The following is a 26,921-nucleotide window of genomic DNA, read 5'->3' as shown; positions in this document are numbered from 1 at the left end:
TTTTTTGGCTTTTAGTAATTCTTTCCTAGAGTCAAAAGTGAGTGAGTGCGCAGTCTCAGTTCTGACTCAGTCTCATGCTGTTAGTGATAGTGGCATTTCAACTGATATGGAAGCAAGGACAGAAACTAGCATTTAAGAGGAAGCAAGAATGACAGAAATGCTAAGATGAGGAGAATAAAGAAGAAAAATGCTAAAACAGTAGTTCAGAAAAGAACAGAATGTGGGGGGAAATAATTTTATACCAGTGCCATAGAAAGACTACTTGGCCATAGTCTGAAAATTGGTAAAGCTCCTATTTCTTGTCAGACCAGCTTGATTTTCAGTCTAAGCTGCTGAATGACAATTTTCCTTTAGTCTGATTCTGTGTCTTTTAATTAACCAGCGTTGTCATCCACATCTTTGAGATTCTGATGGGAGCAGCAGCTCATCTCTGTTGATTTGCTCAACACTCTGCATGCAGAAAGCAGCAGCTGCTGCTGGTGATCCCAGGGCCAATTTGTCTGCATGTTCCTCTGGAAATGTTTGCCTAAATGAAGTAAGCTGTGTGAGGAGGCACCTAGTCTAATTGGAGAATTAGGTCTGTGCAATAGGTGGTATGCAGGTGGTTTTTCTGCCGGTTTTCTGTCAGCTGGTAATTTGTCTGTGACATGTTTGGGGTTTTGATGGATGTAGGTAGTTGCACATTATGTGCTGGTACAGTGTGGCCATGCTGTGGCTCGCAGTGTTTTCAGAGTGCTTTGCTCCCCTTGGGCTCTCAATGCTTTGAGTAGCAGCTGCCATGGATCTCTGCAGGGGTCCTGGGCAAGGCCTTGACCTGAGTGGTACAGAGGACTCAGTTGTGTTACCCCCACCTTTGCAGCTCCTCACTGGAGTGGTTTCAGCTGTGCTGAGTGGCAACACAAATCATAGCTGTCAAAATCACCTGCTAAAATCTAATTTTTGAGTGTCTTCCAACACTTTCAGTGGATAGGTGTAACAAGCATATTCCCATCCTTGCCAGCAGTCCACTAGTGAACTTGAATTGCACAAGGTTTCACTGATAGAGTTGTAGCAGTGCAGCTCATGGGAGATTATTATCCCCCACTATTATAAGATTATTATTTAGAGATTATCATAAACTCACTCTGTGGTGCCCCTTGTGCTAGTCATGCAGGCAGCTTTCCACAGCAGCTGAGGCAGCACATGTGTGAGAGATGTCTCCTCTCTCCTTCCTTCCCCATGGAATGGAATGGACCAGCTTCTGAAATGCTGCAGCTCCTTCAACCCCAATTTACCAGACAGGCTATCAGTGCCCTTCTCTCTCTTTCTTCTTTTCCCTCTCATTAATCGGGTGTGGTAGCTGTCAGCTCAACCTGGCTGTACCTCAGAGAGAACACTGTGCTGTTTTGGCAGCTGGTTGAACCAAAAGGAAAGATTTCGCAGGCAGAATTGAACCTTTGGGAGGTGAGCTGAATGACACTGTCACCGAAGAAGAAAGACTCTTATTCGAGTGTAGCTCATGGCTTTTGCCAGGCAAGAGCGACAATTTTCATTGAATTTTCATACATACATACATATATATATATATGTATATACACAGGCTAGCAATGCTTCAAAATGCTTGGGTAGGTCTTGCCCCAGCTAGGAAAGATTTAAATCTAATTAGAAATCAGAAATAAGAGAAAATTATATTTCTGCCCATGAGAATTTCCAAGATCTCAGAAAAATATTTCTTGCTCTAATATGAGGAAAACTTAAAAAGCTGAGATAAAATGAAAATCAGGTAATAGGTGAAAGTGTTTTACAAAACAGTACAGCAAAGCATATAGTCCTGTATTCAAGCTAGAAGGTGGTTTCATTTTAAACTAAACTTCTGTTGCAGTTACAGAATTTTTTAATTACACCTTCGTTAATTGTTTAAAACATTTAGTTTTGGAATCAGCAAATAGGTTTTAATTATTAAAAAATATTTACAAAGAAGTTCTAGCTGTTTTTCCCAGATGTAGATGTAGTCAAACATTTTTGTCTCCAACAGATTCAGGCTTGAAAACAAATATTTCCTAAGGTAATTTTTCCTTGAAAAATTCCTGCCATTTTTATTAGACACTATTAGTTGTCACTTAATTTTAGCCAAAGGTCAACAGTGACTTGTATACCTTATTTCGGTTTTAGGTTCGCTAACCTTATAGCAGAGTGTTGTCAAGGTTTTTTCTCCTTAGGAGCTGAATAAATTCTGACCAATTATGTTGTTGTTTTAGTCATCCTGGTTGTATGATCTTATGATCATTCCATATTTTCATAACTTGTCCATTTTACCAAAGCAATTATGTATCACCCATTGCAGTAGTTATTTCACGTTTCTAAGAAAATACATCATTCATCCATAAGCATGAGAACAAAAGGCAGAAGAAACAGCATTTTATTTCATTTTTACCATAAGGAGCCTGCAAGTCACTAACCATATATGAAAAAGAAACCAAACCAAATTAACAGATGTAAAATCATTATACATTCAGAAGAAACTGTAGGCAGAGAGAGAAAGTGGTAAGCAGAGCAGAAACTGGAGAATCACTTGGTCCAGAGCTAAACAGGCGTAAATAAAACCAGGACAAAACCAGTTCTCCTTTTTGCTGTAGGAATGGCGATGGTGTGTAATGATCTTGTGGCTGCAGGGGAAGCTGTGGAGCAGTGGGATGCATCATGTCTGTACTCAGCTATTGCTTCTGAAGCCCTCAAGCCAGGCACAGTGCCTCCATGGTCAGACCTGCCTGACTGTCATGACAGTGTGCCCTGTTTGTCCTGGGTGTAGTGGACGTCCTGGTGAGATGAGGCAGTGTTTTGCAAGGAACTCCCCCAGGAGCCATCTCTCCCAATGAAGTTTCCCCATTGGATTCTGCTTTGCAATGGAAGGATCTGAGCCTGTTTTAACTATTTTTGTCTCTGGGAGAACAGCACTTAAATTATGGCTTGAAGAAAAATGCACAAAGGTTTTGAGCACTCAGCTCCCTGGCTGAATCTTTCCTTCCCCTAATTTAGCTGGAATGCTTCTGAGAGGTCCTTAACTGATGTGGATACTGAAATCTGGTCATTAGCGAGGTATCTTTGGATAGAGAAGTTTTCATACTAGGTCTTGCCTTAGCCCCAGCCAGGGGGAAGCACTTCAGAGCCCTGTGGGTAATACCCGCTGAAGCTCCTTGGCAAACCTTGGTGGGATGTGTCTGTTGCCACAAAAGGACTAACACAGATTTGCTGGGTCCTGTGCAAAAGGCTGCAGTTGGTAAGAGAGCTCTGTCAGTAGAGGACACACAGTTCTGAGCTGGATTTGCTGGCATGGGTCCAAGGAGCGCCAATAAAATCTGGAATTGCACCATTATTTATTTGTGTATGAACAGAGCTATACAGCAAGTTGTACCAGCCATGTATAATGTGATATAATGAATTTTAAAGGTCAACATAGCGGCCCACTAGTGTTTAAAATAAAACTTTGGAAAGGTGAATTGCTGTGCTTAGAAAGTTGTGGAGTCTTCCTTTGTAGCTGAGTTGCAAGATAATAGACTTCAAATGAACCACTAACTTTTGGTTGCCTTTGGCCCACTTTCTAGCTCAGACCAGTGGATAGAGCTAAAGTCACCAGCTTTGATGAAGATGGGAATCAACATTTCTCTTTCAGGCATTGTTTTTATAAACAGGCAGCTGCTTGAGTATGCTGAAGTGTGAGGAATGTGAGCAGAGAAACAGTAAAAGTGAGTGGAAAACTCTAAGAAATACCACTAATACATTGGACTGCAGTTCAGCATTTTGTTAAGGGCATCATTTGTATTTATACTGTCAACACAGGGTGGATGAATGGAGCTGCAATAAATGATACATACAATTTGAATTTTTCAGTGTGCTTGAGACATGATTCTGTTTCTCCAGCAAAAAAGATTATGTTTTTCTGCTGTTTCAGGGATTAGGTAAATCCCCGCGAGTGATGACAACAGACAGAACTAGGGCTTGAAGAAGTACAGAATGGAAAATATACTTGACACTTGTGAGAAGTGAACTCTGAGCTGGTAGTGTGGTTAGACACGCAAGCCTCATTTTACAGTGCTGAAATACTGCCTTCTCATTCTCCTGTCTTGAATCATGAAACCCCACACTTTTCTAATGATTCTTTCAGATGGAGTAGTGAAATTATTCATATAAAGAACCAGAACTGCTCAAACCACATCCCTTTTATTTATCTAGACCAAACTACAACTTCTGCCAAAGTTTGGATCATTTAGGATAAAACTTAGTGTTCCCAGGCTGGTTTTCTTCTCCTGCTCCTTTATGTTCCTGACCTTCTTCTGACAGCCTGCTTTAAAACTGCGTAGCTACTTCTGGTGTGTTGCTGGTTGTTCCCATGTATGGAGCATGATGCATGGAGGAGAGGCTCAAGAGGAGGAATTTCAGGTGAATTGTTGCCCTGATGCCAGAAAAGGAGGTGACTGCAGTGGAGAAGGTTTGAGCACCTGTTCAAGCAGGACAAGGGAAGTTAGGCCTGGGCAGAAGAGGAAGGGCTTGTACTGTGTCTTGAATTGTGTCAGGGCTGCAGGAGAAGGGGGGTGAAGTGAAAAGAAGGAGCCTCCAAGCTTTGGACTCCATTTGGAGAAGGGTGAGAGGTGGGGGCAAAGGTAACGAAAGAGCCACAGTGCTTAAGAGCTTAGATGATTGAAAGGCCCTTAGCTCAAGACTGAACGTCCAGTGAAGGAGGCTGACTTCAGTGTAGAGTACTTCAAGACTGCTTGGCTGGTGTCCTGTACACTCTGGAGTGCAGGAGGCCAAGGACTAAGAAACAAATTGCTTCAGACACCTTTGCATCACTCTCTTTTTTAATTCTAGTAATGCAGTAAAAGCATGCTGAGTAGTTTTCCTCTTACAGTCAGCACATCCATGGTACTGTCATGTAGCAAAGAAGTGATGTTCAGCCATACCTCACTGTTCGCTTGCCGATGAGCTGCAGAGCGTAAATCTCACTTGGAGCCCTTCGACAGCTGGTTCCTCAGAAGCTGTGTGTCTGCTTATCTGCTAGTTACTTGGGTGCTCTTCACCTACAGAGAACTTCAGGAGGGGATCCTCAAGTTAACCATGGGTTCTGTGCTATGGTCAGAAGCGGAGTTGAGATCAGAGTAACAGGTTGTGGTTTGGGGTCTTTTAGATGCTTTTGCTGAGTGTGTCTGAACTACAGACCTTTAGCTAAGTGTTGGCTTACATTAATAATCTTTTTTGAAAGTCTTTGTCTAATTTGCCATTTGTATCATGGTTTGTGGTGGTGGCCATAGAAGAATTCAGGGGTTTTTTTTGGTTTGTTTTTTTTTGGGTTTTTTTTGTGGGTTTTTTTTTTTTGTTGTTGTTGTTGTTTTGGGATTTTTTTTGTTTTTTTTTTTTTCTGAAGAGAAAGAGTGACTTCTAGGCCATCTACAGAAGAGGCACTTGAAGTTCCTACAGAAAACATTTGTGCTCTCCATAATAACAGAGCATGGAGGGTTATAACAGCTGATTTGCATCACTGGGGGAAGGTGGGGAGTGTAGATGCTCTTGAGCCATTTCAGCCAGGTCTGTGGCTGAGGATTTGCACCAGGATATATCATTTTCATTATATAACCATAAACACTATTTTGAAACAGTCTAAAGTGCTTTATATTTCCATGTTACTTTTATGGACTCGCTCAGAGTAATCTGCCATCTGGTATTTTTTTCACACAGGGCAGAATGAGGTAAGGGGGGAGAGATGCTGTCTGCTTCCATGCTGTTGCTCAGCTTCCGCTGAGGGAAATGTAACACCTTTCCCCTTTCCTTAATGTCCAGCCTGGCTCCTTGCATGAAGCTCTTCACAGTAAAGTCAGAGCTGACTCTCAAGGCCTGTTTTTTGGAATAGTTATGAAGCAGCTTTCTTGTAGTGTGCTGGAAAAAAAAAACGCAGTGAAAGTTGTTCTGATGACAGCTAGAAGGAAGTAATAACTCTATTCACTCATTTAAGCTGCAGTTCTTTGCAGACTAAGAAAAATAAGTGGAAGAACTGTACAAGGGAGGGTGCTGTATTCGATGCTTGAGTGCTACATGCCTGTAGGAAATCTTATGTTTATAAATGTGGGGGTCAAACAGATTTCCATTACCAATTGCTTTTAATATTAGCTGAGTGATGCTTCCCTTCTTTTTTCTGGGTGTTTTTTTTTGTTTTTGGTTTTTAGGGGTTTTTTTAAACCCCCTTTCTGTTCTGCTTTTGTTCCTTCTGTTTGGACTAAGCTGTGCAATGTATGTGGTAAGTGCAGAAGAAGGGGGTGCGCAACCTTGCAGCAAAATTAATTGAGTCAATCCTGCCACAGTTCCTTTTTTTTTTTCCCCCTAAAAAATCAAACTGTTTAATTGGTCATTGCTCTGGGGAAGTTCTCTACTCAGCTTCCTGCTGGCTGCACTGACTTACGGGACTGCTCTGGATTCCGCGATCTCCAGCGTCAGCGTCTGACCTCAGCGCAACTTCCAAGCCCTTCGTGCTCTTGGAGAGGCCATGGCAAAGATGTGTTTGTGCCTGGGCTGCGTGCAAAGCTAAAGCCCTGTTCAGAGCTTGAGGAACGTTAGACTATCCTTTTTCTTCCAGCCCCAGTGGCTGATGTGAGCATGCTCCGTGCATGCATGGCACTGGCTATTTGCCAAGTTTAGAGTAATTTTTTTTTTTTTTTTGAATGAGTGAGTGAATGAATGAATGAATACCTGATTAAGTTAATGAAGCTGAGCCAATGGTGGGAGGGAGTGACTTGGCTGCTGCCTGCTCTAAGAGATCTGGCAGCACATTAGACTTGCATAACGCTTTATAGCTCCATGCTGCGCTCCATATGAGCCACAGGAGAGGGCTGCAATAATTACTCGGCTCTCCGATTGAAACCAGCTGCAGGTAGCTAGTCATCCTTTTGTCCATTTCACTGGTGCCGGGAGTCACTTGTCTTGTGCCGTGGATTTCCAGGGGCAGATGGGTAAGGTGTTTTCACAGAAGTGATCGCAGCGGTGAGAAAGCATGTTCGTGGCTCAGTGGCTTTTACAAAAGGTCCATTCAGGTTTCCAAGCTGTGATTCACTGGACCCACAGGTTCAATCCAGGAATGTTTTCAGTTCCTGAGTTCAAAACTTGAATATAAATAACCTTGATGGGAGCTGTGTGATTTTTTTGTTTTCTTGTTCATTCTTCACATGGCTGGGAAAAATAGAGCAAAAGGTTTTCTTGTATCTGTTTTTTCGTAAGAAAAGTAAATTTTAAATCCTCAGAGTTCTTTTTGATTGTTGTTTAAGGCAAAGTTCTTTCTGGCAGCCCTGGATGGTACATACCTTTGTTTCTCACCTACTTAAATTAAGAGTACTGGCACTGCCTGTTAGCACACCGCCTTCATTTGTCAACGTTCCCTGCTTTGAGAGCAACGATGATGATTTGCATTCTTAGTTGGAATGGGTGGATTTTTTAATTGCAACTGAAGCTTGTGACTGTGGAACATGCTATGTTTGTATAATCCTGCATTATTTCATTTTCTTTTGACTGTTTTCTGTGTTGCCTAATCAGAACAGTTGGGGAAATCTCTCAGCCTCGCCATGCTGGCCTCAGTCAAGTGACACTGGCTCTGTGCCCCTTTTATCTTCTTGCTCCCCATTAAGCAGGAGGGAGGCTCCCTACTCACTGAGTCAGGAAGAGCAAGTAGTCACTTGGTTTTGTGGGCTGCAGGGCCTGGGGAGGCATTACAGAGAGAGAGAAGGTGCAGAAGAGTTGATCTGGCTTTTTTCTTGCTTGTGGGTATTCCTACATGCAGTGATCCCTACGACAGTGCCAGTGCTGAGGTGGTCAGCATGAGGGTCTGTGCAGGATGAGTGGGTGGTGCTGCAGGCCACACCCAAATGTAGCTGACTGGAATGAAGAAGAAAAAAATGGAAGAGAAAAAAGAGGTGCCTGAGGGGGATAGCTCGTTCTCTGTCCGCAGCACTGGGGGTATGTGCCATGTGCCTCGAGATCAGCATGAGCTGCTGGCTTTTCTGTTTTGTCAGTAGTGATGGTCAGTCATCCTGATCTGGGAGGCCACCAAGGCAGTGTGCTGAGGCAGTGAGCAAGGGCTGGTGCAAAATGGCTTCAAGTTAAATCTTTGCTGAATGAAGTCTGAGAGAAGGCAAGGTGTTGGAATCCATTTCAAGGGGAATTTAACATCAGTTCATATTTCACACTTTACAGATGGACTAATTATAGTCTAATTTGCTGGCACGTGGAATCTACCAGAGAAGCAGTCTGCAGGGAAGGCTTCCAAGGAAAGGCACTGAGCATGCAGATGACCTTTCCAAATCTTCCCCTAAAGCCATGCTCTCACACTGTCCCCTTATCAGCCAGGCTTAAAGGCACACTCCTCCCCGTGAGCGCCTGTGCTTATCTGTAAAATGGCTGCTCTGAGTTGGCTGCTGCTTGCTGGTGTTTCTGGCTGGATCTTCAAAGGGGTGAAACGCCCCCGGTTTCTGTAATTTTTCGTGGGGGTCTTATTCAAGTCTCCTGGCAGCGAAGCCAGGCATCTCTCTTATTTTGTTCTGCAGAAGATAGAGAGAATGTTAGCGAGCGTTTTCAGACACATGGAAGGAGACCTGTGTGACATATCTGCAGTACAAATGTGTTCATACAGGCATGACAGTTTCTGTCACAAGTTAAAATGAGTGGCGAGTGGGTGTTGCTACGTTTATAGTCACTCGTGAAATTTTCAATGGAAATTTGTGTAGGCAGCTCCCATTGTAGCCACATTGTAGGCACATTTTAGATAAATGAAAAACATCAACAAAGTAATTTCTGTATTAGACTTGTTTATAAATGAACTCTGTTCACTCATTTAAGCTGCAGAAGCGCCTCTAGGGGATGGGTGTGAGAGTAAAGAGTGTCACTGAGCACTGTCAGATGTCCTGCTCCTGCAGCAGCCACTACAAAGCAGGAGATAAAAGGTTGGATGCTGCGCTGGCCGCTTGTGGAGTTGCATAGGTGGGATCCCCCTTTCCGTCCTGGTGTCGGTGGGGTTGAAGGAGCACTTTAATTTACGTGTGTTTGCTCCACGGTGTCCATGCTGCCGCTGCAGACTGGGTATGTGTGCAGTGGAATGCTGACTTCCTGAGCATCTTGGGTTGGTGGTCCTCATGTCCTGGCACAGCTGACTCCGAGGCTTGGGGAGCAGGGCTTTGGAGGGGTTTGGCAGGCCTCTGTCAGGCTGTACAGTCTTCAGTACAGCATGGTGGTGGATCATGAAGCTGCTGGAATGAGCTCCAGCCACGTGGGACTATGCAGCTGGCAGTCAGCCTGAGCTGAGACCCCAGGCCTGAGCAGCCCCAGAACTTTCCTTTGTGGCTGCAGATGGAGCTGCTTCTCGTAGGGTCAGCTGAGGTGCACTTACTGCTGTGCAGCTGAGAGAGAAAGCTGCGCATCAAGCTGTGCACACTGAAATGGCTTTGCTCCAGGGCTCAGACCCTCACTTAGTGGTTACATCCTTTCCCTTCCCCCATAGATGCAGAAGGCTCTGGAGTCCAGCATTTCACCCTCAAAAAAACCTCACTGTAATCAGCACTGTCAGCTCATGCATTTTTATCTGTGGATATCTGATGCTATTTCACAAATCTCCGGTTCCTGGTGTCAAATGATGAGATGGGAAATTCCACTTTCAGCTTAACTAGTAAGTTTCTGATCTTGTGAGCTGCAGGGAAAAGCTAGAGACCTTGAGCCTGAAAGGCTTCACAAAGCAGAAGGGCAAGTTAAAAGAAATAATAATAATAATAATAATAGTAGTAGTAGTAGTAGTAGTAGTAGTACCCTTCACCTTTATAATTTTACTAAATCTTTTATTTGTGAACCAGTATCATGTGTTTCAGAGGCAAGCTGGGCCTGACTCCTGACACCTGAGAGTCCAGGTTTGGCACTGCAAGGTGAGGGATATCTGTGCCGGGGAGCGAGGATGCTGCCGTGGGGTGGGCTGGGAGGGTGGCAGGATAGCCAACACACCCAGCCCTCCAATGCGAGCCCTGACATGGGGTCAGCTTGCAGCTCTCAGAGGAAATGCTTCTTTGCTTCCAGCCTCCCTGGCATCTTGTATTTCATGCTCTGGTACCACCTCTCTGCAAAGCATGCTGGAAGAGGAGAGATTACCTTTTCTAAAAGCTTTTTTTCTGTGTAGACAAAGGATGTAGGCAGCTGTGAATCTGTTTAGATCACCCATAGTACTCATAGTACGCACAGTACTCACAACTCTGCAAAGCTTAATGTGTAGTTGCACTGCTGTGTGTGTGCACAGAAAGGACAGAAAGATCTGCTGCACACCCAGAGCACCGAGTGACTTTTACAGATGCTAAAAATAAGGGCATCTCTCCTGTTGCAGAATGAAGTGATGGCACCCAGATGATCTGATAGCAGAAACCTGCAAACTTTTGATAGTTAATTCCAATTCTTCATTCAGCAGTTAGCTTAACTAAAATCAAAGATAATTCTAGCACCATGTTTCTGTGCAGTTCACCAGCAGCTAGCAGGTACAAAAAACTATGTGTTATTAACTAAGCACAGTCTAACCACAGTAGCACAGGATGCATGTTACCTGCTTAGGACACGCACATCTCTCCTTATCCTCAGAATTCAGGGTAAGTAGCAGAAACAGACAGTTAACCAGCAGAGTAGCTTTCTTATAAACCCTTTGTATCATCTGTGCTCATGAATGGATGTCCTGGGACTCCATCATCTGTCTGTCCTTTTGGGAATATATGTTAGACTGGTTTTTTCCTCCTAAACCTTCCTCTCTCAGCTCTGGTACCTACATACTTCCATGAAATTCATTGGAATGTTGAACCTTTGGGCATCTCACATCGGGTGATGTGCTCACTGAGGTTTGTTCATATCACTTGCTTTTTGTCTTGTGTGCAGTCTGTCTGGTCTGACTGGGGAGAGGAAGGACGTGCAGAACCACTGCTCACTGTGCCGAAACCTGTAGCAATTTGCAGTGTCAGATTCCCAGAAGTATAATAAGAACTAACACTGTACTGGACAATCTGTCTTGCGGATGCGGTGTTGATCAGAAGTCCTTTCATTTTGGGAGGAGAATTTCAGATTTTATTAGAGGTCTTCATGTTCCTTATTAATGGATCTCTGCAGTTGGCCCTCCCGGGAATTCTGCCAGGGAGCTGTGAAATTGGTCGGGTTGGACAATAAGCTCCTATAGCTATTGTTGGCGTGCGCTGAGCTGCACATGGCAGGGCTAATGGAATCTGTAGCAGTTACAACCATGAATATGTAGCTGCCAGCGGGCAGGCTGTAGAGCCGGGGGGAGAAAGCTGGCGTACAGATCTGAGAGCCAGAATGCAGCTGCGGAGCCCTCTGCAGTGTGTCTGTCTTTTCGTCTCTCTGAATCCGATCCCGCAAGATGCCAGCCTCCTTGGAGGGGAGGGGAGAGGTGGGACGAAATGCCTCCCTTCTCACTCATTTCCAGCGCTGCCGAAATTACTCACTCGTGATAGGATGGGCGGGTGATTTGAGGCGGGAGCATCAGACTGCGCTGCTGCATCTGCCCGGTAACACTCCAGACATAAAGAGCCGCGGATCAGGCTCGACTCTGCGAATGTTGCATTAACATTTAGGTGCCAGGCAGGGCAACGGTGTCTGATGGAGGAGAGACGCAGGTTTTATAGTGCACCGACAAATGTGAGAGTCTGCTGGCCATACCTGAAAAGTGGAACTTGAGAAGTCAGAGTACTCCGTGTGTTTTTAGGATTTGCGATCAAAGGAGCCTTTTGACAATAAGTGACTGGTTTAATTGAATGTCCCTTAAGTTGGAAGCTGACCACTGCCCCTCTTGGGTGCTTCTTGCGCCGGTCCTTCCTTCTGGTTCCACGTGATGGTGTGAGCTTGCTGGCAACTGCAGAAAGGTCAAGGACCAGAGGAGGATGAGGGACCAGATTTTTGTAGGAGGTTTAGAGACCCAGAAAAGGATGTTAGCTGCACCATGGAACAGAGAAGGTGCTTGATTTCTCAGGGCAGTGAAAGTGCCACCATTTGCATAGCCAGGCGTTGCTGTGGTTTGTGGTTCTGGCCCCAACTTCCCTGCACCCCAGGACTCAGTCCTGAGTGGTGGGACACAGCATATCGCTGTGTTTGGACGCTTGTGTTGCTGGTTTTACCTTTGCTGCAGTGAACTCCAGAAAAATAAAGGAGGTCAGCATCTGAAGCTATAACCCAATATCCTCTCCTGTGCTTTAAATTTATTAGATGAAATAAGTAGAAAAATGCTGTTTTGAGAAACACAGATTTAAAGTACCGTGCAAAGAGACACTGGAATTTTGCATGAAAATGCACATCCCGAGCTGCAGTGAGCAATCCCTCTGGGACCAGAGCAAGCCCAGATGGTGACTTCTCCAAGTGATTATTTTTCTGCCTTAAGCCTTTCCAGGAATTTGTGTGTGGGCAGACTGCCAGCGGACACTGGCTGTCCAGACAGTTTAGCAATGTTTCATGTGTACTCACTGCCAGAGATACCAAAGTCCAGCTGCTCTCCCTGATCTCTTTGTCCCTTTTACCTTCCCAGCCATAATTACACATGCCTGCACGCACGCACGCACTTGTGACACACACAGGAGCAAAGAATCACCTGGTGTTTCCTACTCGTTTGCATATCATACAAATCATGACTGACAGCTCTAAAGTTAAAGGAAAGCTCCAGAGTCGGAAAAATGTCTTGATCCAAAAAAAAAAAAAAAAAAAAGGAGCATCCAAATAACAAACCCTGCGGCACACCACAGAAGGCAGGCATTCATCTTTCTAGGGCAGCCAGTAAAAAACTGTTTAACCAGGTCTTGTACCTCTTGCCTTTGAGACATTCTTGTTTGGGTTGTCTCACTTTCATTGCTTCTCAAGCAAAATCAGTCCTGTCTTATCTCTACTGTTGCTGGAACTTGAATTATGCTGAAAAGTCTTTTAGGTCTTGAAGTAGAACTAGGCTGTTTAATGCTGCATATTTGCATTTTTTGCAAATCCAATCCTATGTCTGTTAAGAGTTCAAAGTCTCACTGTGAAGTGCTTGGACTTGGAAAAGTGGGGCAGTATTCACTGCTCTATGGCTGTCTCATCCCTTGTCTCCATTAAATGTATTCATTCCTCCTGTGCTCTCCAGAAGATTTTGGGGAGCCCTTTTGTTATTGGTAAAGATGAAGTCAGCCATCTGAAGGATTTATGCCAAAACTAAAATGCACAACCCAAAAGAGTATTTGGTATTTTTGAAGGATGTTAGCTTTGACATTGGAGGCCACCCAAACCTCACTGGTTCAATGCTATTTAGAAGAATAAAATCTTTGCTTCAGCTCCTGCACAATGAAACTTCACCCCATTTCATAGAACTTCACAGTATACTACTTTAGGTGAAGAACAAATCCAGATGCCTCAAACTTTTGGAACCACTGGTTTTGGGAGCCTGGTTTACCTATCACAGCAAAAGAGCCTGTCCCTATTCAATCCCTTGTACAAGGTCCCTGCTCTGTTGCAGGCAGAGAAGCCAGTCCTCTGCCTCCCTGTGGGAGTGTATTTCAATTCTGGATTTGCAGCTCATGTTCCAGAAGAGATTGGAGGATGGTACAAGCCCAGCACAAGCTCCTTGTGGAAAGGGGAGCAGGAAGAGCACCCCATGCTGAGGATGTCCCCCCTGGGCAGCTGCCTGGGCCAGGATCTGCTGACTTACCTACCCAAGCTGACTGCCCGGGGCAGAAGGCTACAGAGAGCTAAAGTTAACCAAGGATGACTGCGCAAATGTGAGCTCGGCAGTTTTATTTTTAGTCGAACTTAAAAAGAAAAATCTGTAAGTCATGTGTAATATAATAATTTTAGCTGTTGCCAAGACACGCTGAGCAACTGTTAGGAGGAGGGGAAGGCCCGTGCTGATCTAGCAGGGACCCTGTCTCCTGGCTGCTCTCGTCGCCGCAGTCATGGTGCTGAGGTGATGGCGCTGACAGACCAGGGCAGGTCAGGATAGTGCCTGGGCTGCTGCACTCTGGGTGTCATTGGGCCATCTGAAGCTGCCCTGAGTTCTTTCATTCTCCCTATTTCCTGAAAGCCAGGGAATCTACCCTGAAGCAGTGCTTTACTCCCTCTCCCCCAGCTCTAGCTATTGGTGTTTCATTACTGTTTATCAATATTTAAAGAATGGAATAATTAACTTTAGACTGATTATATCAAACCTTTAGTAGGTTTGGACTTTTCCTGCAGGCTTAAAGTAGCTTGGAGGACCATAAACGTAAAGAGTGCTTTTAAAGATAGGTTTAATCTGAGTCTAGTGTGCCTTCAAAGTACTTCAAACACATATAAACATCAGGCTTATTGTTCATTAGAAGTGAGGCAGCAGGGAAAGAAATCCCCCAAAGGAATATTACTTGCCATAAGATAAGTATCATTACTGTTGCTCAGCATTCCCTTTAAAGTGGGCTATATCCTATTTCCATCTTCTTTCACATCCACTCTTAATTCTTTCTCTCTATTCTTCTTACATGTAATGCATGCTTTTTTTGTTGAGCTGCTGTTCATGCAGTTCATGCTGTTCATGCGAGGTGCGCGGTTTCTCATTCTCATCACCCATTCTTGCACAACTTTCAAAACAGCCAGAAATGCAGATGACAGGTGATGGCTGGACAGGGGCTGAGGAGGGGCTTCACTCTCCACAAAGGTTGATTACTCAATGCAAGGTAGGTTTCAGGAAGAGAGCAAATGTGTTTTAGTTACAATATTTTCTTTAAAAGGTAATAGAAGACTTAGGAAGGCTTTGTTGCCTTTGGATGAAATAGGTGATGCAGAGAAAAGCTACTTACTTTCTCCAATAGCAAAATCAGCCCAATATAAAACTGTGAGTTTTTGCAGTGGTGGGGGCTCATGATTTGGATCAAGAAGCTCAAACATGCTTTTCCGAGCAGCTCTGGGCAGGCGTCCCCAAGGCCGAGTAGTTTGCTCAGTGTTTGGACCTGTGGCCATGGCTGTGAGTGTGGTACCCACAGCCTTTCTGGTGCAGCAGTGGCTAAGAAACAGTGGGGTTGGATCCTGCCAGAGATGAATATGGTGCCAGCACCTGCTCTGACCTACCTGCATGTGGCTGAGAGCTCCTCCCAGCAGAGTCCTGCATGGACACCTGAATGTGAGGTATCAGTAGCAGAGGGAGTTAGTTCAAAGCACTGGGTCAAAAAACCGCCACCAGACATCAAAAACCTGGCTCAGATCCATCCCTGGCTCTGGGCTGCTGCTGTAAATAGCTCCTGTGGCTGAGGTTCATTGCCAGACTGGGAGATGAAGCACACGTGTCCCTGTAATGAGCTGTGGTGTGGAGCGGAGACAGGAGGCAGCTGCTGCCTCCACAGCCCTGCGTGGTATCACGTGAAGTCGCCCTGCCAGTGTCTCTCGGGTTCAGGGGTTTAGGAGTGACCCACTACCGTCCTTCTGTACCACTCACTGTGACTTGTTGCTAACAATATTTTATGTGTGCCTGTTCCTCAGGGCTCCCTGCTGTGCTCCCATGCTTTTTTAGGTCATGTTAGGGTGAAGGCAGTGTCATCATTGCAGGGGAAGAAGAGGCTGGATAAACAAAACAGGCACCATAGAGACATGGAGGGTTTTTGTAGGGGAAGGAGAATGGGCCTTGGGAAATAAATGAATGACTGCTGCTAAATGTGCCAAGTTATGGTCAGGTTGTTTCTGATACGCCTAAATTTTTAAATGTTTTCCTGATGTATTAGCAGACATGCCCAGGATTTTTCTGCTGTTTACAGCATAGCTAGCTGTCAACTGTTCCTTGATGTGAGAGTGGCAATGCCTGACCATTTATATTTTTTTTTCCAGAGGTCTTTTTCCTGTTTGCTGATTTAGGGTGTCTGCTTATTTGTTTTCATTTCTCAGTGCTGACGATATAACTCCCGTCTCCCTTGCCCACCCTTTCGTTGCAGAATCCAGAGGAGCTGTCGGAGGATCGTGCTCACAGGGAGATGATTCCTCATGAAGTCACTGGATCCCCTGCAGAAATCAAATGTGACTTTCCATTTATCAGACTGAAATCAGAGCCAGCCAGACAGTGAAGCAAGCACAGTGGAGGGGGGACGGCGAAAGATGAAATCCAACCAAGAGCGGAGCAATGAATGCCTGCCACCTAAGAAGCGAGAAATCCCTGCCACCAGCCTGCCTTCGGAGGTGAAGCCGGTCCTGCCAAACGAAAACCACCGTGCAGATAACCTGGCATGGCTCCCCAGCACACCCAGTGGCCAGGGCAGCCTGGGGGGCCGGCACCGGCCCGGGGGCACCTCCTCGGTGGAGGCAGGCTTGCAGCAGGGTTTGCACAAGTCACTGTCTGCAGGGCTGGACTATTCCCCGCCGAGTGCGCCCAGGTCCGTTCCAGCCTCTACCACTCTTCCCACGGTGTACTCGCCCGCCCTCTCCCAGTCAGGGACCCCCGTTTCCCCCGTGCAGTACACTCACCTGCAGCACACCTTCCAGTTCGTCGGGCCCCAGTACAGTGGATCGTACACCGGGTTCATCCCCTCGCAGCTGATTTCCCCAACAGCCAATTCTGCGACTGGCGCCGTGGCGGCGGCCACAGCCGTTGCGACCACTCCATCCCAGCGCTCCCAGCTGGAGGCGTATTCCACTTTGCTGGCCAGCATGAGCGGCTTAAGCCAGCAGGGGCACAAAGTTGAGCCGCACCTGGTCAGGACGCCTGGACTGATTGCTGCTGGGTCTCCTCCACCCACCCAGCAGAACCAGTACGTCCACATTTCCAGCTCTTCCCAGAGCACTGTCAGAAATGTCTCTCCTCCAACCATCCCCGTCCCCCTGCACCCACATCAGACGGTGATCCCGCACACCCTCACCCTCGGCCCTTCCTCCCAAGTGGTGGTGCAGTACACTGACTCGGGGGGCCACTTTGTCACCAGGGATCCCCCCAAGAAACCCGAGAGCAGCCGGCTGCAGGCGATGCAGGCCAAGGAGGTACTGAATGGCGAGATAGAGAAGAGCCGGAGGTACGGCATTTCGCCTTCTGCCGACATGGGTCTAGTCAAAGCAGGCAATAAACCAGCTCCCCATCATTATGAGACCAGGCACGTGGTGGTCCACTCGGGCCCCGCCGAGTACGGCGTGCGGGATTCCTCAGGTGTCCGAGCCTCTGTCATGGTGGTCCCCAACAGCAGCACGCCCACGGCAGACATGGAGGTGCAGCAGGCCGCCAACCGTGAGACCTCTCCTTCAGCCCTCAACGACAAGGGAAGTTTGCACTTAGGAAAGCCGACCCACCGGTCCTATGCCTTGTCTCCGCAGCAGGCTCTGGGCCACGAGGGAGTGAAGGCGGTGGCCACGCTGTCCCCTCACACCGTCATTCAGACCACCCACAGCGCCTCCGAGCAGCTCCCTGTGGGGCTGCCGGCGACAGCTTTCTACACTGGGACCCAGCCGCCGGTGATCGGCTACCTGAGCGGCCAGCAGCAAGCCATCGGCTACCCCAGCAGCCTGCCGCAGCACCTGGTGATCCCGGGCACCCAGTCCCTGCTGATACCGGTCGGCAGCGCGGACGTCGAGCCGTCGGGAGTCACGCCTGCGATCGTCACGTCGTCTCCTCAGTTTGCAGCAGTGCCTCACACGTTCGTCACCACCGCCGTCCCCAAGAGCGAGAACTTCAGCGCGGAGCCCCTCACCACCCAGCCTGCCTACCAGGCCACCATGGTGCAGGCGCAGATCCACCTGCCCGTGGTGCAGTCCATTGCCTCCCCTGCCGCCGCGCCCCCCACGCTGCCCCCTTACTTCATGAAGGGGTCGATCATCCAGCTGGCCAACGGGGAGCTGAAGAAAGTAGAGGACTTGAAAACAGAAGACTTCATACAGAGCGCGGAAATTAGCAACGACCTGAAAATAGACTCCAGCACTGTGGAGAGGATCGAAGACAGCCATAGCCCAGGCATCGCCATCATACAGTTTGCGGTGGGGGAGCATCGAGCACAGGTAATGGCAACGCGTGATGGGCTGGGGGAGGTTGGACTGGGACGCATGCTGTGGCCCCCCAGGCCACATCACAGCTCACTTGCTTTGGATCCACTCGGATTCTTCATCCATCTGTAGATAGGTCTTCATCCAAACTGTGGACCACAAATCATCCTCCTGGCTGAGCTGGGGGAGCCATCAGGTCACACTGGTGATAAATGTAGACTCTTGGATTTAATATGGGTCTCTTTTATAGCTGGAGAACTCACAGGAAGACTTATATGATTTTCGTGGGTTTTGATTAAAATACCAGCTAGTATAAGGGGTATGAAGGGTTACATTTTTCATTTTGATAGGTGATTTTTACTATTCACACCAGAAAGGTGGTGATAGAATCAGATCAAAACCTACTCTAAAAAGATAGGTAGGGCACAAGGCAGTGAATTTCCATGGCTTGAAAACTTGGAGCTGCCTGGGAATGGTGCTCATGCATATAAGTTACTGAAACGCACTATAGAGTTTTACTGAGGCTTCACTTGAAGGTGGTTTTAGCATTGCATGGCTCGTGTAAACTCTGTGGTCAAGTGCAATTTGGAAGGAAAAACCGTCTAGGTGTCTGGGTAGGCTGTGCTTCTGGCATTTGTTTCTCTGTTTGCAAAGCAGGAAGAAAAACCTGTAACTTTCCAGAGGTGTTTTTAGGTTGAGAATATTGCATATTCATTTTAAAGCATTACCCTGATGCTGTCCATTTTCTTTCTGAGCAATTTAGATTCTGTTGGTTGATGCTGTAAAGTGTAGCGTTTGGCTTCCTGGAGGTACTCGGTTTAGATAATCCTGTTGCCAATCTTTTTGTTTTGGTGCGAGTGCTGTGAACTCCATCTGCAGCTCTGATGCTGCAGCCTCAGTGCTGGAGAAGCAGAGTGAGAGAGAGGGAAAATGAGAGGAACTGGACACAGACACAGGTAGTAACACACCTCAGGCTGATGGTTTGAAGGCAAAAAGCAGATGGTGATGGTACTGAGGAGTGGATCACACAGAAAATTTTTTACAGTCTCAGCATCCTGTGGCCTGTCCTTCCCCAAGTGTATATACATGGTAAATCACTACATGTGGCATGTCCTCCTTTTCAAGCCAAACAGGAAGATTCCCTGTGTGGATTCATTCACGTAGGTGCCTGCATCTGCAGAGCTGATTGAAGTCGAGCCTCTGGTGCTTTCAGTGTAGAGACTCGATTTTTTCCCCCCACTGCTTAATTGTATTTTGGCGCATCTCAGGTGTCACGGTTAGAGGAACTGTCCATGGATCATGACCAGTTACTATAATTTCCTGTGGTGCCTTGAATAATGAGATTTCAAAACTAGCAATCTCCACTCTGCAATTTTCATCTTGCTCACATTTCTCTGCCTGCAGCCTGGCCATCGGTGTCTGCACAGCAGAAGAGGTACAAATGAGCAGGTAGCGTTCGTGTCATGTCTCGGTCACAGCGCTGTCAAGGCAGGCAATGGGCTGCAGTCCTGGGAAGAGCTGCGCTTTTGCAGGGGGTGGAGTGCCATCCTCTGGCAGAAAAGGAGCAAGTCCGAGGCTGCACAAATCCAGGGCCTGGCACACAGGTCTCACCCAGCAAAGTGTCACCTTACAGAGAAGCCTATCGGGAGCAGGCTGACATCATCGCAGCCAAAATACTCCCCAGCTGTGATTCCCACCGGGGATGCTTCCAGAATGGAGGGCGAGTCACACAGAGATATGATTAGAAACGGGGGTTTAATTTAGGTTTCCTGCAGATTCCAGGACTTGGGTCTCTTCCCAGATCAGCTGTGTCCCTGCATAGCAGGGACAACTGCCGGTTTTCCTTCGCCTTGGGGCAGGGGGAGAGAAAGAGAGAGCGAGAGAGAGAGTGTGTGTGCATTTCTATATGCTTGAAATCTCTGTGACCTCACCCTTAGCCTGCCGTGGAGCTGTGGAAGTATTCAGCTGTATTTGCAGGTGTGCACCAGTCATTACTCCTTAGAAAATTGCCCGTGTGAAGAGGCTTAGTGTTCTCGCCGAAAGATCAGTACTTGGTCACGCTGCTCTGAGCACTGGCACTGTGGTGCTGCCACGCTGAAATAGAGCTCTTGACTCTGGAGTGCAGGGGGATAGAGCTGTGTGTGTAGTGCAGCTCCACAAAGTGTTTCATTACAATTGAGTTTCACTTGCATACGTGCTTCTGCAAGGAGAGAGCTTTTCGAGTGGTATTACCAAGGGAGTGTAACTTGTAAAGAGTAAGTGCCATACAAAAATAGTGTTGTTATCATTAGCTTTGGCTCACTTACTTACTCCTCTCAGGGATCTCTGGGAAGTCATTATAATATTGATGAATCTGTATTTTCAGGCTCCGTGCAAACATCAGCTAATTTTCTCACCAGTTGAGGCACAGAGGTAGGAGGCTATTTTCAGCTGAGCATAAACCACTGTAAAGTAAACAGGGAGGCATCATGCAGCTACTGTTGTGTAGTGTCACTGCAAGCCAACAGTTGGCCCTCCCCAGCACAGCACTTGGGCAGAAAGGGGTCATCTTCCCTCCTTTTCCAGTCCTCCAGTCACCTGGAAAATCCATCCCTCTTCCAGGTATGGAAACCCAGAGGAAAATCAACTCAGCTGAAGGCCTTAATAACTGAAATAACTGAACTAGCTGTCTTTACCCCTGGAGGGATGCTAGGTTTCCGTTTCACAGCATCCAAGCTCTGGATTAAGAAGACATGTAAGTATCAACTGGGCCAGAACCCAAAGTCCAGCTGCTACTCCTCTGCATTCAAGGTGCCTAGAAGACAAGACCTGTGGATCTACATCTCTTTGGAATTCCACATATTATTTTTCTAATAAGAATTTCATCATTATTACCTGTCCATCCTTTTGCTGCTGGGAGAACACAAAAGCCAGTAATTCGCTTCCCTTGATATTAAGGTCAAAGCCCACAGGCTATGCAAAATAAGTTCTCTAAAATGATACATTTCAGTTCCTAATAATTTCTAAAGTATAGATTAAATGGAAAAGATGATCATACAGTTCTTAATTTTCCTTATTTAAAAAAAACAAACCCACCAACAATACCAAACTGGAATCATAACCACTGAAGTAATGGAAAGTCCCATGAGAGCATCCAGTTAGTAGCCGTAACTAGTTTAGTTTAGTGCATATGATTTTAGACCATGATCTAGTTTAATTTTCCCCTTACATCTTTCAGTGCATGTACAAATGGTTACTTTTTCTTTGAGCTTCCCTTTTCATTATCTTTGTCACTGTAACAGACACAGAAAGAGATGTTGACTCAGTTCACTGCTGCAGATGGAGATCTCCCCCAGCCTTCCCCTCATGTGATCTCTGTGTCCCCTGGTCACAGGACAGTAAGTCCTTTTGTCTCCCAAGTGATGGGTGACTGTGGTCTGTCCTCACGTTACTGCATTCTGGGAATGCAGCAGATGACACAGCTCATGTGATAAAGGCGGCAGCCTGTGGTCTGCTGGCGGCTTCTCTTGAGAAATTACGGGATTGCGTGACTGCAGATAGCAGCAGCCCCTGATGTTCCAGCCCTGCCTGCCTTTTCTATAGTAACAGTGGACTGAACTGGGGTAGATGCAGCCCTGGGGGATGCCCAGTCAGACCATGTTCTGGGGAGTGGTTCCGTGGCACACGGTGCTGCCTTACAGCCCCAGAAATCTCTTACAGGAAATCCACTCTTGTGAAGGCATCGGAGTGCAGGGGGAACATTAAAAGTCCTGAAGTTTGTGAACAGGGGAGGTTGTGTGGGAGCATGGCACTGCATAGGCTTCTCTCTGTGAGAAGGAGAGCTTCTATTCTGTGAGTCCACCCAGCTGTTATTTGGGGCCCGAGGAGCCTTTCAGCACCCACAGCAAGGCCTTCAGTGGAGAGTGCTGCTGCTTAATTACACATTGTTTCCAGAACTGCTTTCTTCTCTTTGTTTCCAACCTGCCACTCCTAGTTTCATCACATTTTAATAGCATTATGGAAAAAAACCACTTAATTGGAAAATGTATGTTTACATTTACTAAAATATTGTTCTCATGAACCACTTTCATTAGGCACCTTTTGCTTTCGTGCTTGTTATTTTGGTTGCAGCAGTGAGGCCCAAGACCAAAGTTATTGTGTTTCTAAATGGTGGGAAGGGTGTTTCCTGGGCATCAAATCTGCCAGCCCCTAGTATCTGCATTCCAGCTCCAGCTGGGGCTTCTTAAGCTGTCTTAAGCATGTCTTGCCTACTGAGTTTGGATGAGAAATAAAAATTACAAAGGGTCATAGAAAGTTGCAGATTTCAGTGGCTGCACTGAAGAGTTTTGCGTGGTTTTACTAGTCAGTGTTAACAAATAGAAATATAAATGTAGCTTGCAGTAGAGTCTCAGTAAGCTTTGAGAGGAACCAGCATGTTTGTTTCTTACATTATCCTTACTAGTAGGTAGAAAAGTTCCAAATTTCCTTCTCTCCTATAATAATCATGGCAAAATACTGGGGGGTGCAGGGGGGGAAGCTTTTAAAAAAAGGGAGTTTGTGTTTGAATGCAGTGGTCAGAAAAAAATTTTGTGGGGTGTTTTTACTGAACTTTCACACTTCAAAGGTCTTAAACTACTATTGTTTTTAGAGGATGGTTGCCTCAAATCCCTTCTTAGCTGAATCTAGAAGCAGACAAATAAAACGGCTTGATAATCCATGAGGGAACCCATTTCAAATCAATAGTGGTACATGAACAGCGTGACCAGATTGTGGAGATTCCAGCACTCCACCGTCTTTGGTGTTAATTCATGATCACCACCACCAATTTTGGCATGTTTCACTTACCAACCCTACAGGCAAGTGTTTTGGATGCTACATTAAAAAAAAAAATCATAATATGTGGTGGAAGTGTGTTGACATCAAGAGGAGCTTGTGTATTGGTGAGGGTGATGGACACAAGCAAGCATGATTCCCACAGACACAAATAGATTTTGACACGGGTGGAAACGTAGAAAAAGAAAGAAAAAAATACATGCAGCACGCATGAAGAAAGAAAGAGGTGAGAAAAAGCAATATAAAGGAGAAAGCTGTGTCCACCAGGTGATCCATGCCTGGAGACAACCTAAAGTTCTTGTGCAGACAGCAGTTTCCATGTAAGTCCATGGGAGATGCTGGATACGCAGATCTTCTCCTGATTAGACTGCAGTTAAACTGAGGTGGATATGTATGGAATAGCATCCCAAGCTTTGGGCAAATATTTCTGCAAATCCTAGTGCTGGAGTGTTTCTATCCAGGAGCATGAAGGGATGGGGCTTTCATGGTTATCTCACCCCACTTTCCCCATAGTTCAAAACTTAAACCAGGGCTTGACTCAGGACTCTTTCCACTATTGCAGTGTGTGTAATTGGACTGTTGGCAAATAGTTCTGGTTGGAAAAGGTTTTAGCATGACAGAAATTGATGTAGTATCTTATGCCTCTAAACTGGTCCTTTTGAAATTCCTTGTACAGTGGCTTACTGTGCTGGGCAGGTGGGGTGGCAGGATAATGGATGCAGCATTATCTGCTGGCCTAGTTGCAGAAGTACATAGTATATATTTATAGACTCAATTAGGTTTTTTTCCAACAGAATCAATCCTTTCATAACCAGCTGCTAGTGCATGGCATGCACTTAGTCAGAGGCACCATCAGCATCCAGTGGGAATCATTGATTTCCTGGTTCTGGAGCTTCTGTCTCTGAGCTATTGGACATTCCTGAGCAAGTGTTCTTGCCCAAGAAGGCTGTGGAGCTGGTGGGGTGTGAGTGGCACCACCAGGGGCCCTGCTTGCAGGGAGGGCAGCTGTGGAGGTGGCATTGGTAGCAGGGAAGGGGCAAGGCTGCTGGGGGCAGTGCTTCCAAAGAGTCCAGCCTCTTCTGTGAGACAGACCGTGCAACTTCATCCCAAGGTTCACACTTAATATTATATTATGAACAAATGTGTTGGAATACTGCAGTGCAGTGTGCATCTCAAACTGCTCCTGTGTTGAATTGCATTTTTAATGATGCAAAGCCATGCTGGGTGTGACAGTGTTACTTGTTCCCAGAGTGAGATGTGGTTTCACAAGCCTACTGTGATGTTCCTTATGAGTCCTTGGTCCTGGAGAGGTAAGACTCTCCAGGCAGCTGGTATAGTCCGTGCCTGCTGAATGGCTTAGAAAAAAGGTGAGCACATGTATTCAGGTGATCTCCTACCCTTTTTCCCCCTACCACCCATCCGAGTGAGATCCTGCTCCCATGCCTGAGAAGGGCACCAGAGGACTTAAGGACCATGTGAGCAGAGCAGAGGGTATCTGTCTTCAGCACAAGCCAGCCTATTAGGGTCGTAGACCTCACTGGTGTGACAGGCAGCAGCTAAAACCAGCCAGTTTTAAAGAAGTTTTAGTCAGAGTTTCCTGCTCTCTTTGTAGTTTGCTGGGGGGGCGGGGGTGGAATCAGCCCCATAGGTTGAGAATCACGAGTCAATATCAAGTGTTTGAGCCTGCAGTGAGTACTGGACTGCTACCACATTCAAAGATAGGTGGGTATTTTATCATGTGTTTTTATCATGTTGTTTTATCAGATGTTTTTTATCATGTTGGGACCTCAAGGCCCAGCATTTGCAAGGTCGGGGAGCAGGGGGCACCTGTTATTGGTCTGTTCTGGCTATGGCAGTTCCCTATAAGATGGTTAGATCTGGATTCCTGACCAGATATGTCTTGAAAGTGGGGTGAAGCAGGGGGAAAGGTGACATGGTACAGAAACGGAGACCGGGTACAGGAACTGCAGAAGAAGGAGGGATGACTACCTCCCTGAGGAAGCACAGGAGGTAAACTCTGCAGCAGAGTGGAAGACTGGGTGTGAAAAGGGAAAAAACTGGACTGGTAACAGACTGCTGGGGGAAGGCAGGCTCTCACTTGCTGCTCTTATGGCTACAACTCTGCATGTGCTCATGGCCTTCCCCTGGCAGAGTGCCTTCACCCTTTCAAGCTGCTCAGTGAAGGCTTGTTTGGACAGAGGTCAGGATGACATTCCTGTGATCATTTAGGAAATTGTGTCAGAACTGAGAGCTTCTCTTGAATCATCCTCTGGTTGGAAAGTCTTTAGATTTTAATTACAGGTCCTAGGTACCACAAGGAGATGGTGGGAAACAGCTTGCTGGACACCAAAGCTGTTCTAACTCTTATGCCTGAGTGGCTGGGTAAAGGTAAAGCTTGATTCCTGCTGAGGTTTGTGCTATGAAATACTGAGCTCAGAGAAAGTATTAACAGCTGGGTGACAAGGGCCGGTGTGAGGTCTGGTGACCAATATTCTGATTTTGCAGAAACTGAACATCACTTTTGCAATTCCAGCTTTATCCCTCCATACCCTATGGCAGGCACTGCACATGTGTGAGGGCTCATGGAGTGATCTCATGCTCTCCCCTCTCTCTCCCTCTGTCTCCCTGTGTTGTCCCCTCTCTTTCTGCAGGTCAGCGTGGAAGTCTTGGTAGAATACCCTTTTTTTGTATTTGGACAAGGCTGGTCATCCTGCTGCCCTGAAAGAACCAGCCAGCTCTTTGATTTGCCATGCTCCAAACTCTCAGTGGGGGACGTCTGCATATCGCTCACACTCAAGAACCTGAAGAACGGCTCTATTAAAAAGGGCCAGCCCATGGACTCAGCTAGTATCTTGCTGAAGCATTCAAAGAATGACAGTCTAGGTGGAAGTAGACACAGGTATGCGGAGCAGGAAAATGGGATTAATCAGGGAAGCGCACAGATGTTAGCTGAGAACGGTGAACTGAAGTTTCCGGACAAAATAGGATTGCCTGCAGCACCTTTGCTCACCAAAACAGAACCCAGCAAGCCCCCAGCAACGAGGAAGAGGAGGTGGTCAGCCCCTGAAACACGAAAACTAGAGAAATCAGAAGAGGAGCCACCTTTGACTCTTCCCAAGCCTTCTTTTATTCCTCAGGAGGTTAAGATTTGCATTGAAGGTCGATCCAACGTAGGAAAGTAAAAGTTGTTTGGGGAAAGGAAATTAGGCTATCCCTTGTCATTTTTATCCAGATTACTGTACTGTAGACTAAATAACCCAGTATTTACATGTTATCATCTTATTTTAGGTTTATGTTATAACCTTGTTGTTATAGTTGCAGCTGGTATTATGCAGGAGACTGGTGCATATGTTTTTCCACAAGTGTTTGTCAGTGACTAGGTTTATCAAGAGCTACAGAAGGGGCAGTATCTGCTTCACACACCCTTAGTGGAAATGAATGTGTTGTCATGGCTCCTGTTTTCTAACACCTCGTGTAGGACAGGGTCCAGCTGTGATTTTGTTTTCTTTTTGTCGTTGGGTTTTTTTTGGGGGGGGGGTTGATTTTTTTTTCTGTGTTTGTTTTGTTGTTTTAGTTCCTGTTCTAGTTTTTTTGGGTGGAGGTGAGGAGAAGGGAACTGTAGCAGAGGTGTGTGTCAAACATGGGGTGCGTGCTTGTTTGTGTGTGTGGGTGGGTGGGTGGGTGTATGCCAGCCCCCGGGGCGGGACAGCCGCTCTTTGGCGGGTTGGTGATAAGGTTTCCTCACCCCAGGTGGATGCTTAGGACACAGCCCTTGGGTGTGTTACTGAAAAGGATCAGACAGTCTCTGATGTTTTCAACAACAAGCCAACTCTTACTCAAGGCTCTACTATACATATATATATATATATATACATATATATATATATATATTTGTGTGTGTGTATATGTATATATATATTTTTCCCCCATGGGGTCTGACTGCACTGATTTTTATTCCTAAAGCAAACTGCCACACCACATTTCCTTTCTGCTTGCTAGTGCAGTTCCATTGCCCGGAGTCAGCGACGGCGAGGCTGTTTGGACTCTCGCGCCGGTCGCCCTGCAGGGTTTCCCTTGACAGTGGGGGGGGTGGGTGCGTGCGTGTGGCGTGGGTGTGCGTGGGTGTGCGAGGA

At 46.4% G+C, this 26,921-nt stretch overlaps 1 protein-coding gene across 9 annotated transcripts in view; it reads left to right on the top strand.

Annotated features, from left to right (window-relative positions):
- Positions 1-26,448, top strand: part of ATXN1 (ataxin 1) — a 362,359-nt gene extending 335,911 nt beyond the window's left edge. For 8 of the 9 annotated variants that reach the window (XM_058831292.1, XM_058831293.1, XM_058831295.1 and 5 more), the window contains 2 exons: positions 15,951-17,991; positions 25,440-26,448. In XM_058831292.1, coding sequence (XP_058687275.1) covers positions 16,111-17,991; positions 25,440-25,970 — 2,412 coding nt within the window. In that variant the 5' untranslated portion in view covers positions 15,951-16,110 and the 3' untranslated portion in view covers positions 25,971-26,448. Of the gene's footprint in view, positions 1-6,884; positions 6,975-15,950; positions 17,992-25,439 lie in introns of those variants that run through there. The other variant, XM_058831300.1, reaches the window with a different exon arrangement.
- Positions 26,449-26,921: the final 473 nt, after the last annotated feature.

This window comes from Poecile atricapillus, chromosome 2 (genome assembly GCF_030490865.1).
Source record: "Poecile atricapillus isolate bPoeAtr1 chromosome 2, bPoeAtr1.hap1, whole genome shotgun sequence".
NCBI classification, from domain to species: domain Eukaryota; kingdom Metazoa; phylum Chordata; class Aves; order Passeriformes; family Paridae; genus Poecile; species Poecile atricapillus.
The sequence above is the reverse complement of the archived record's forward strand: the minus strand, read 5'-3'. Positions and strand labels throughout refer to the sequence as shown.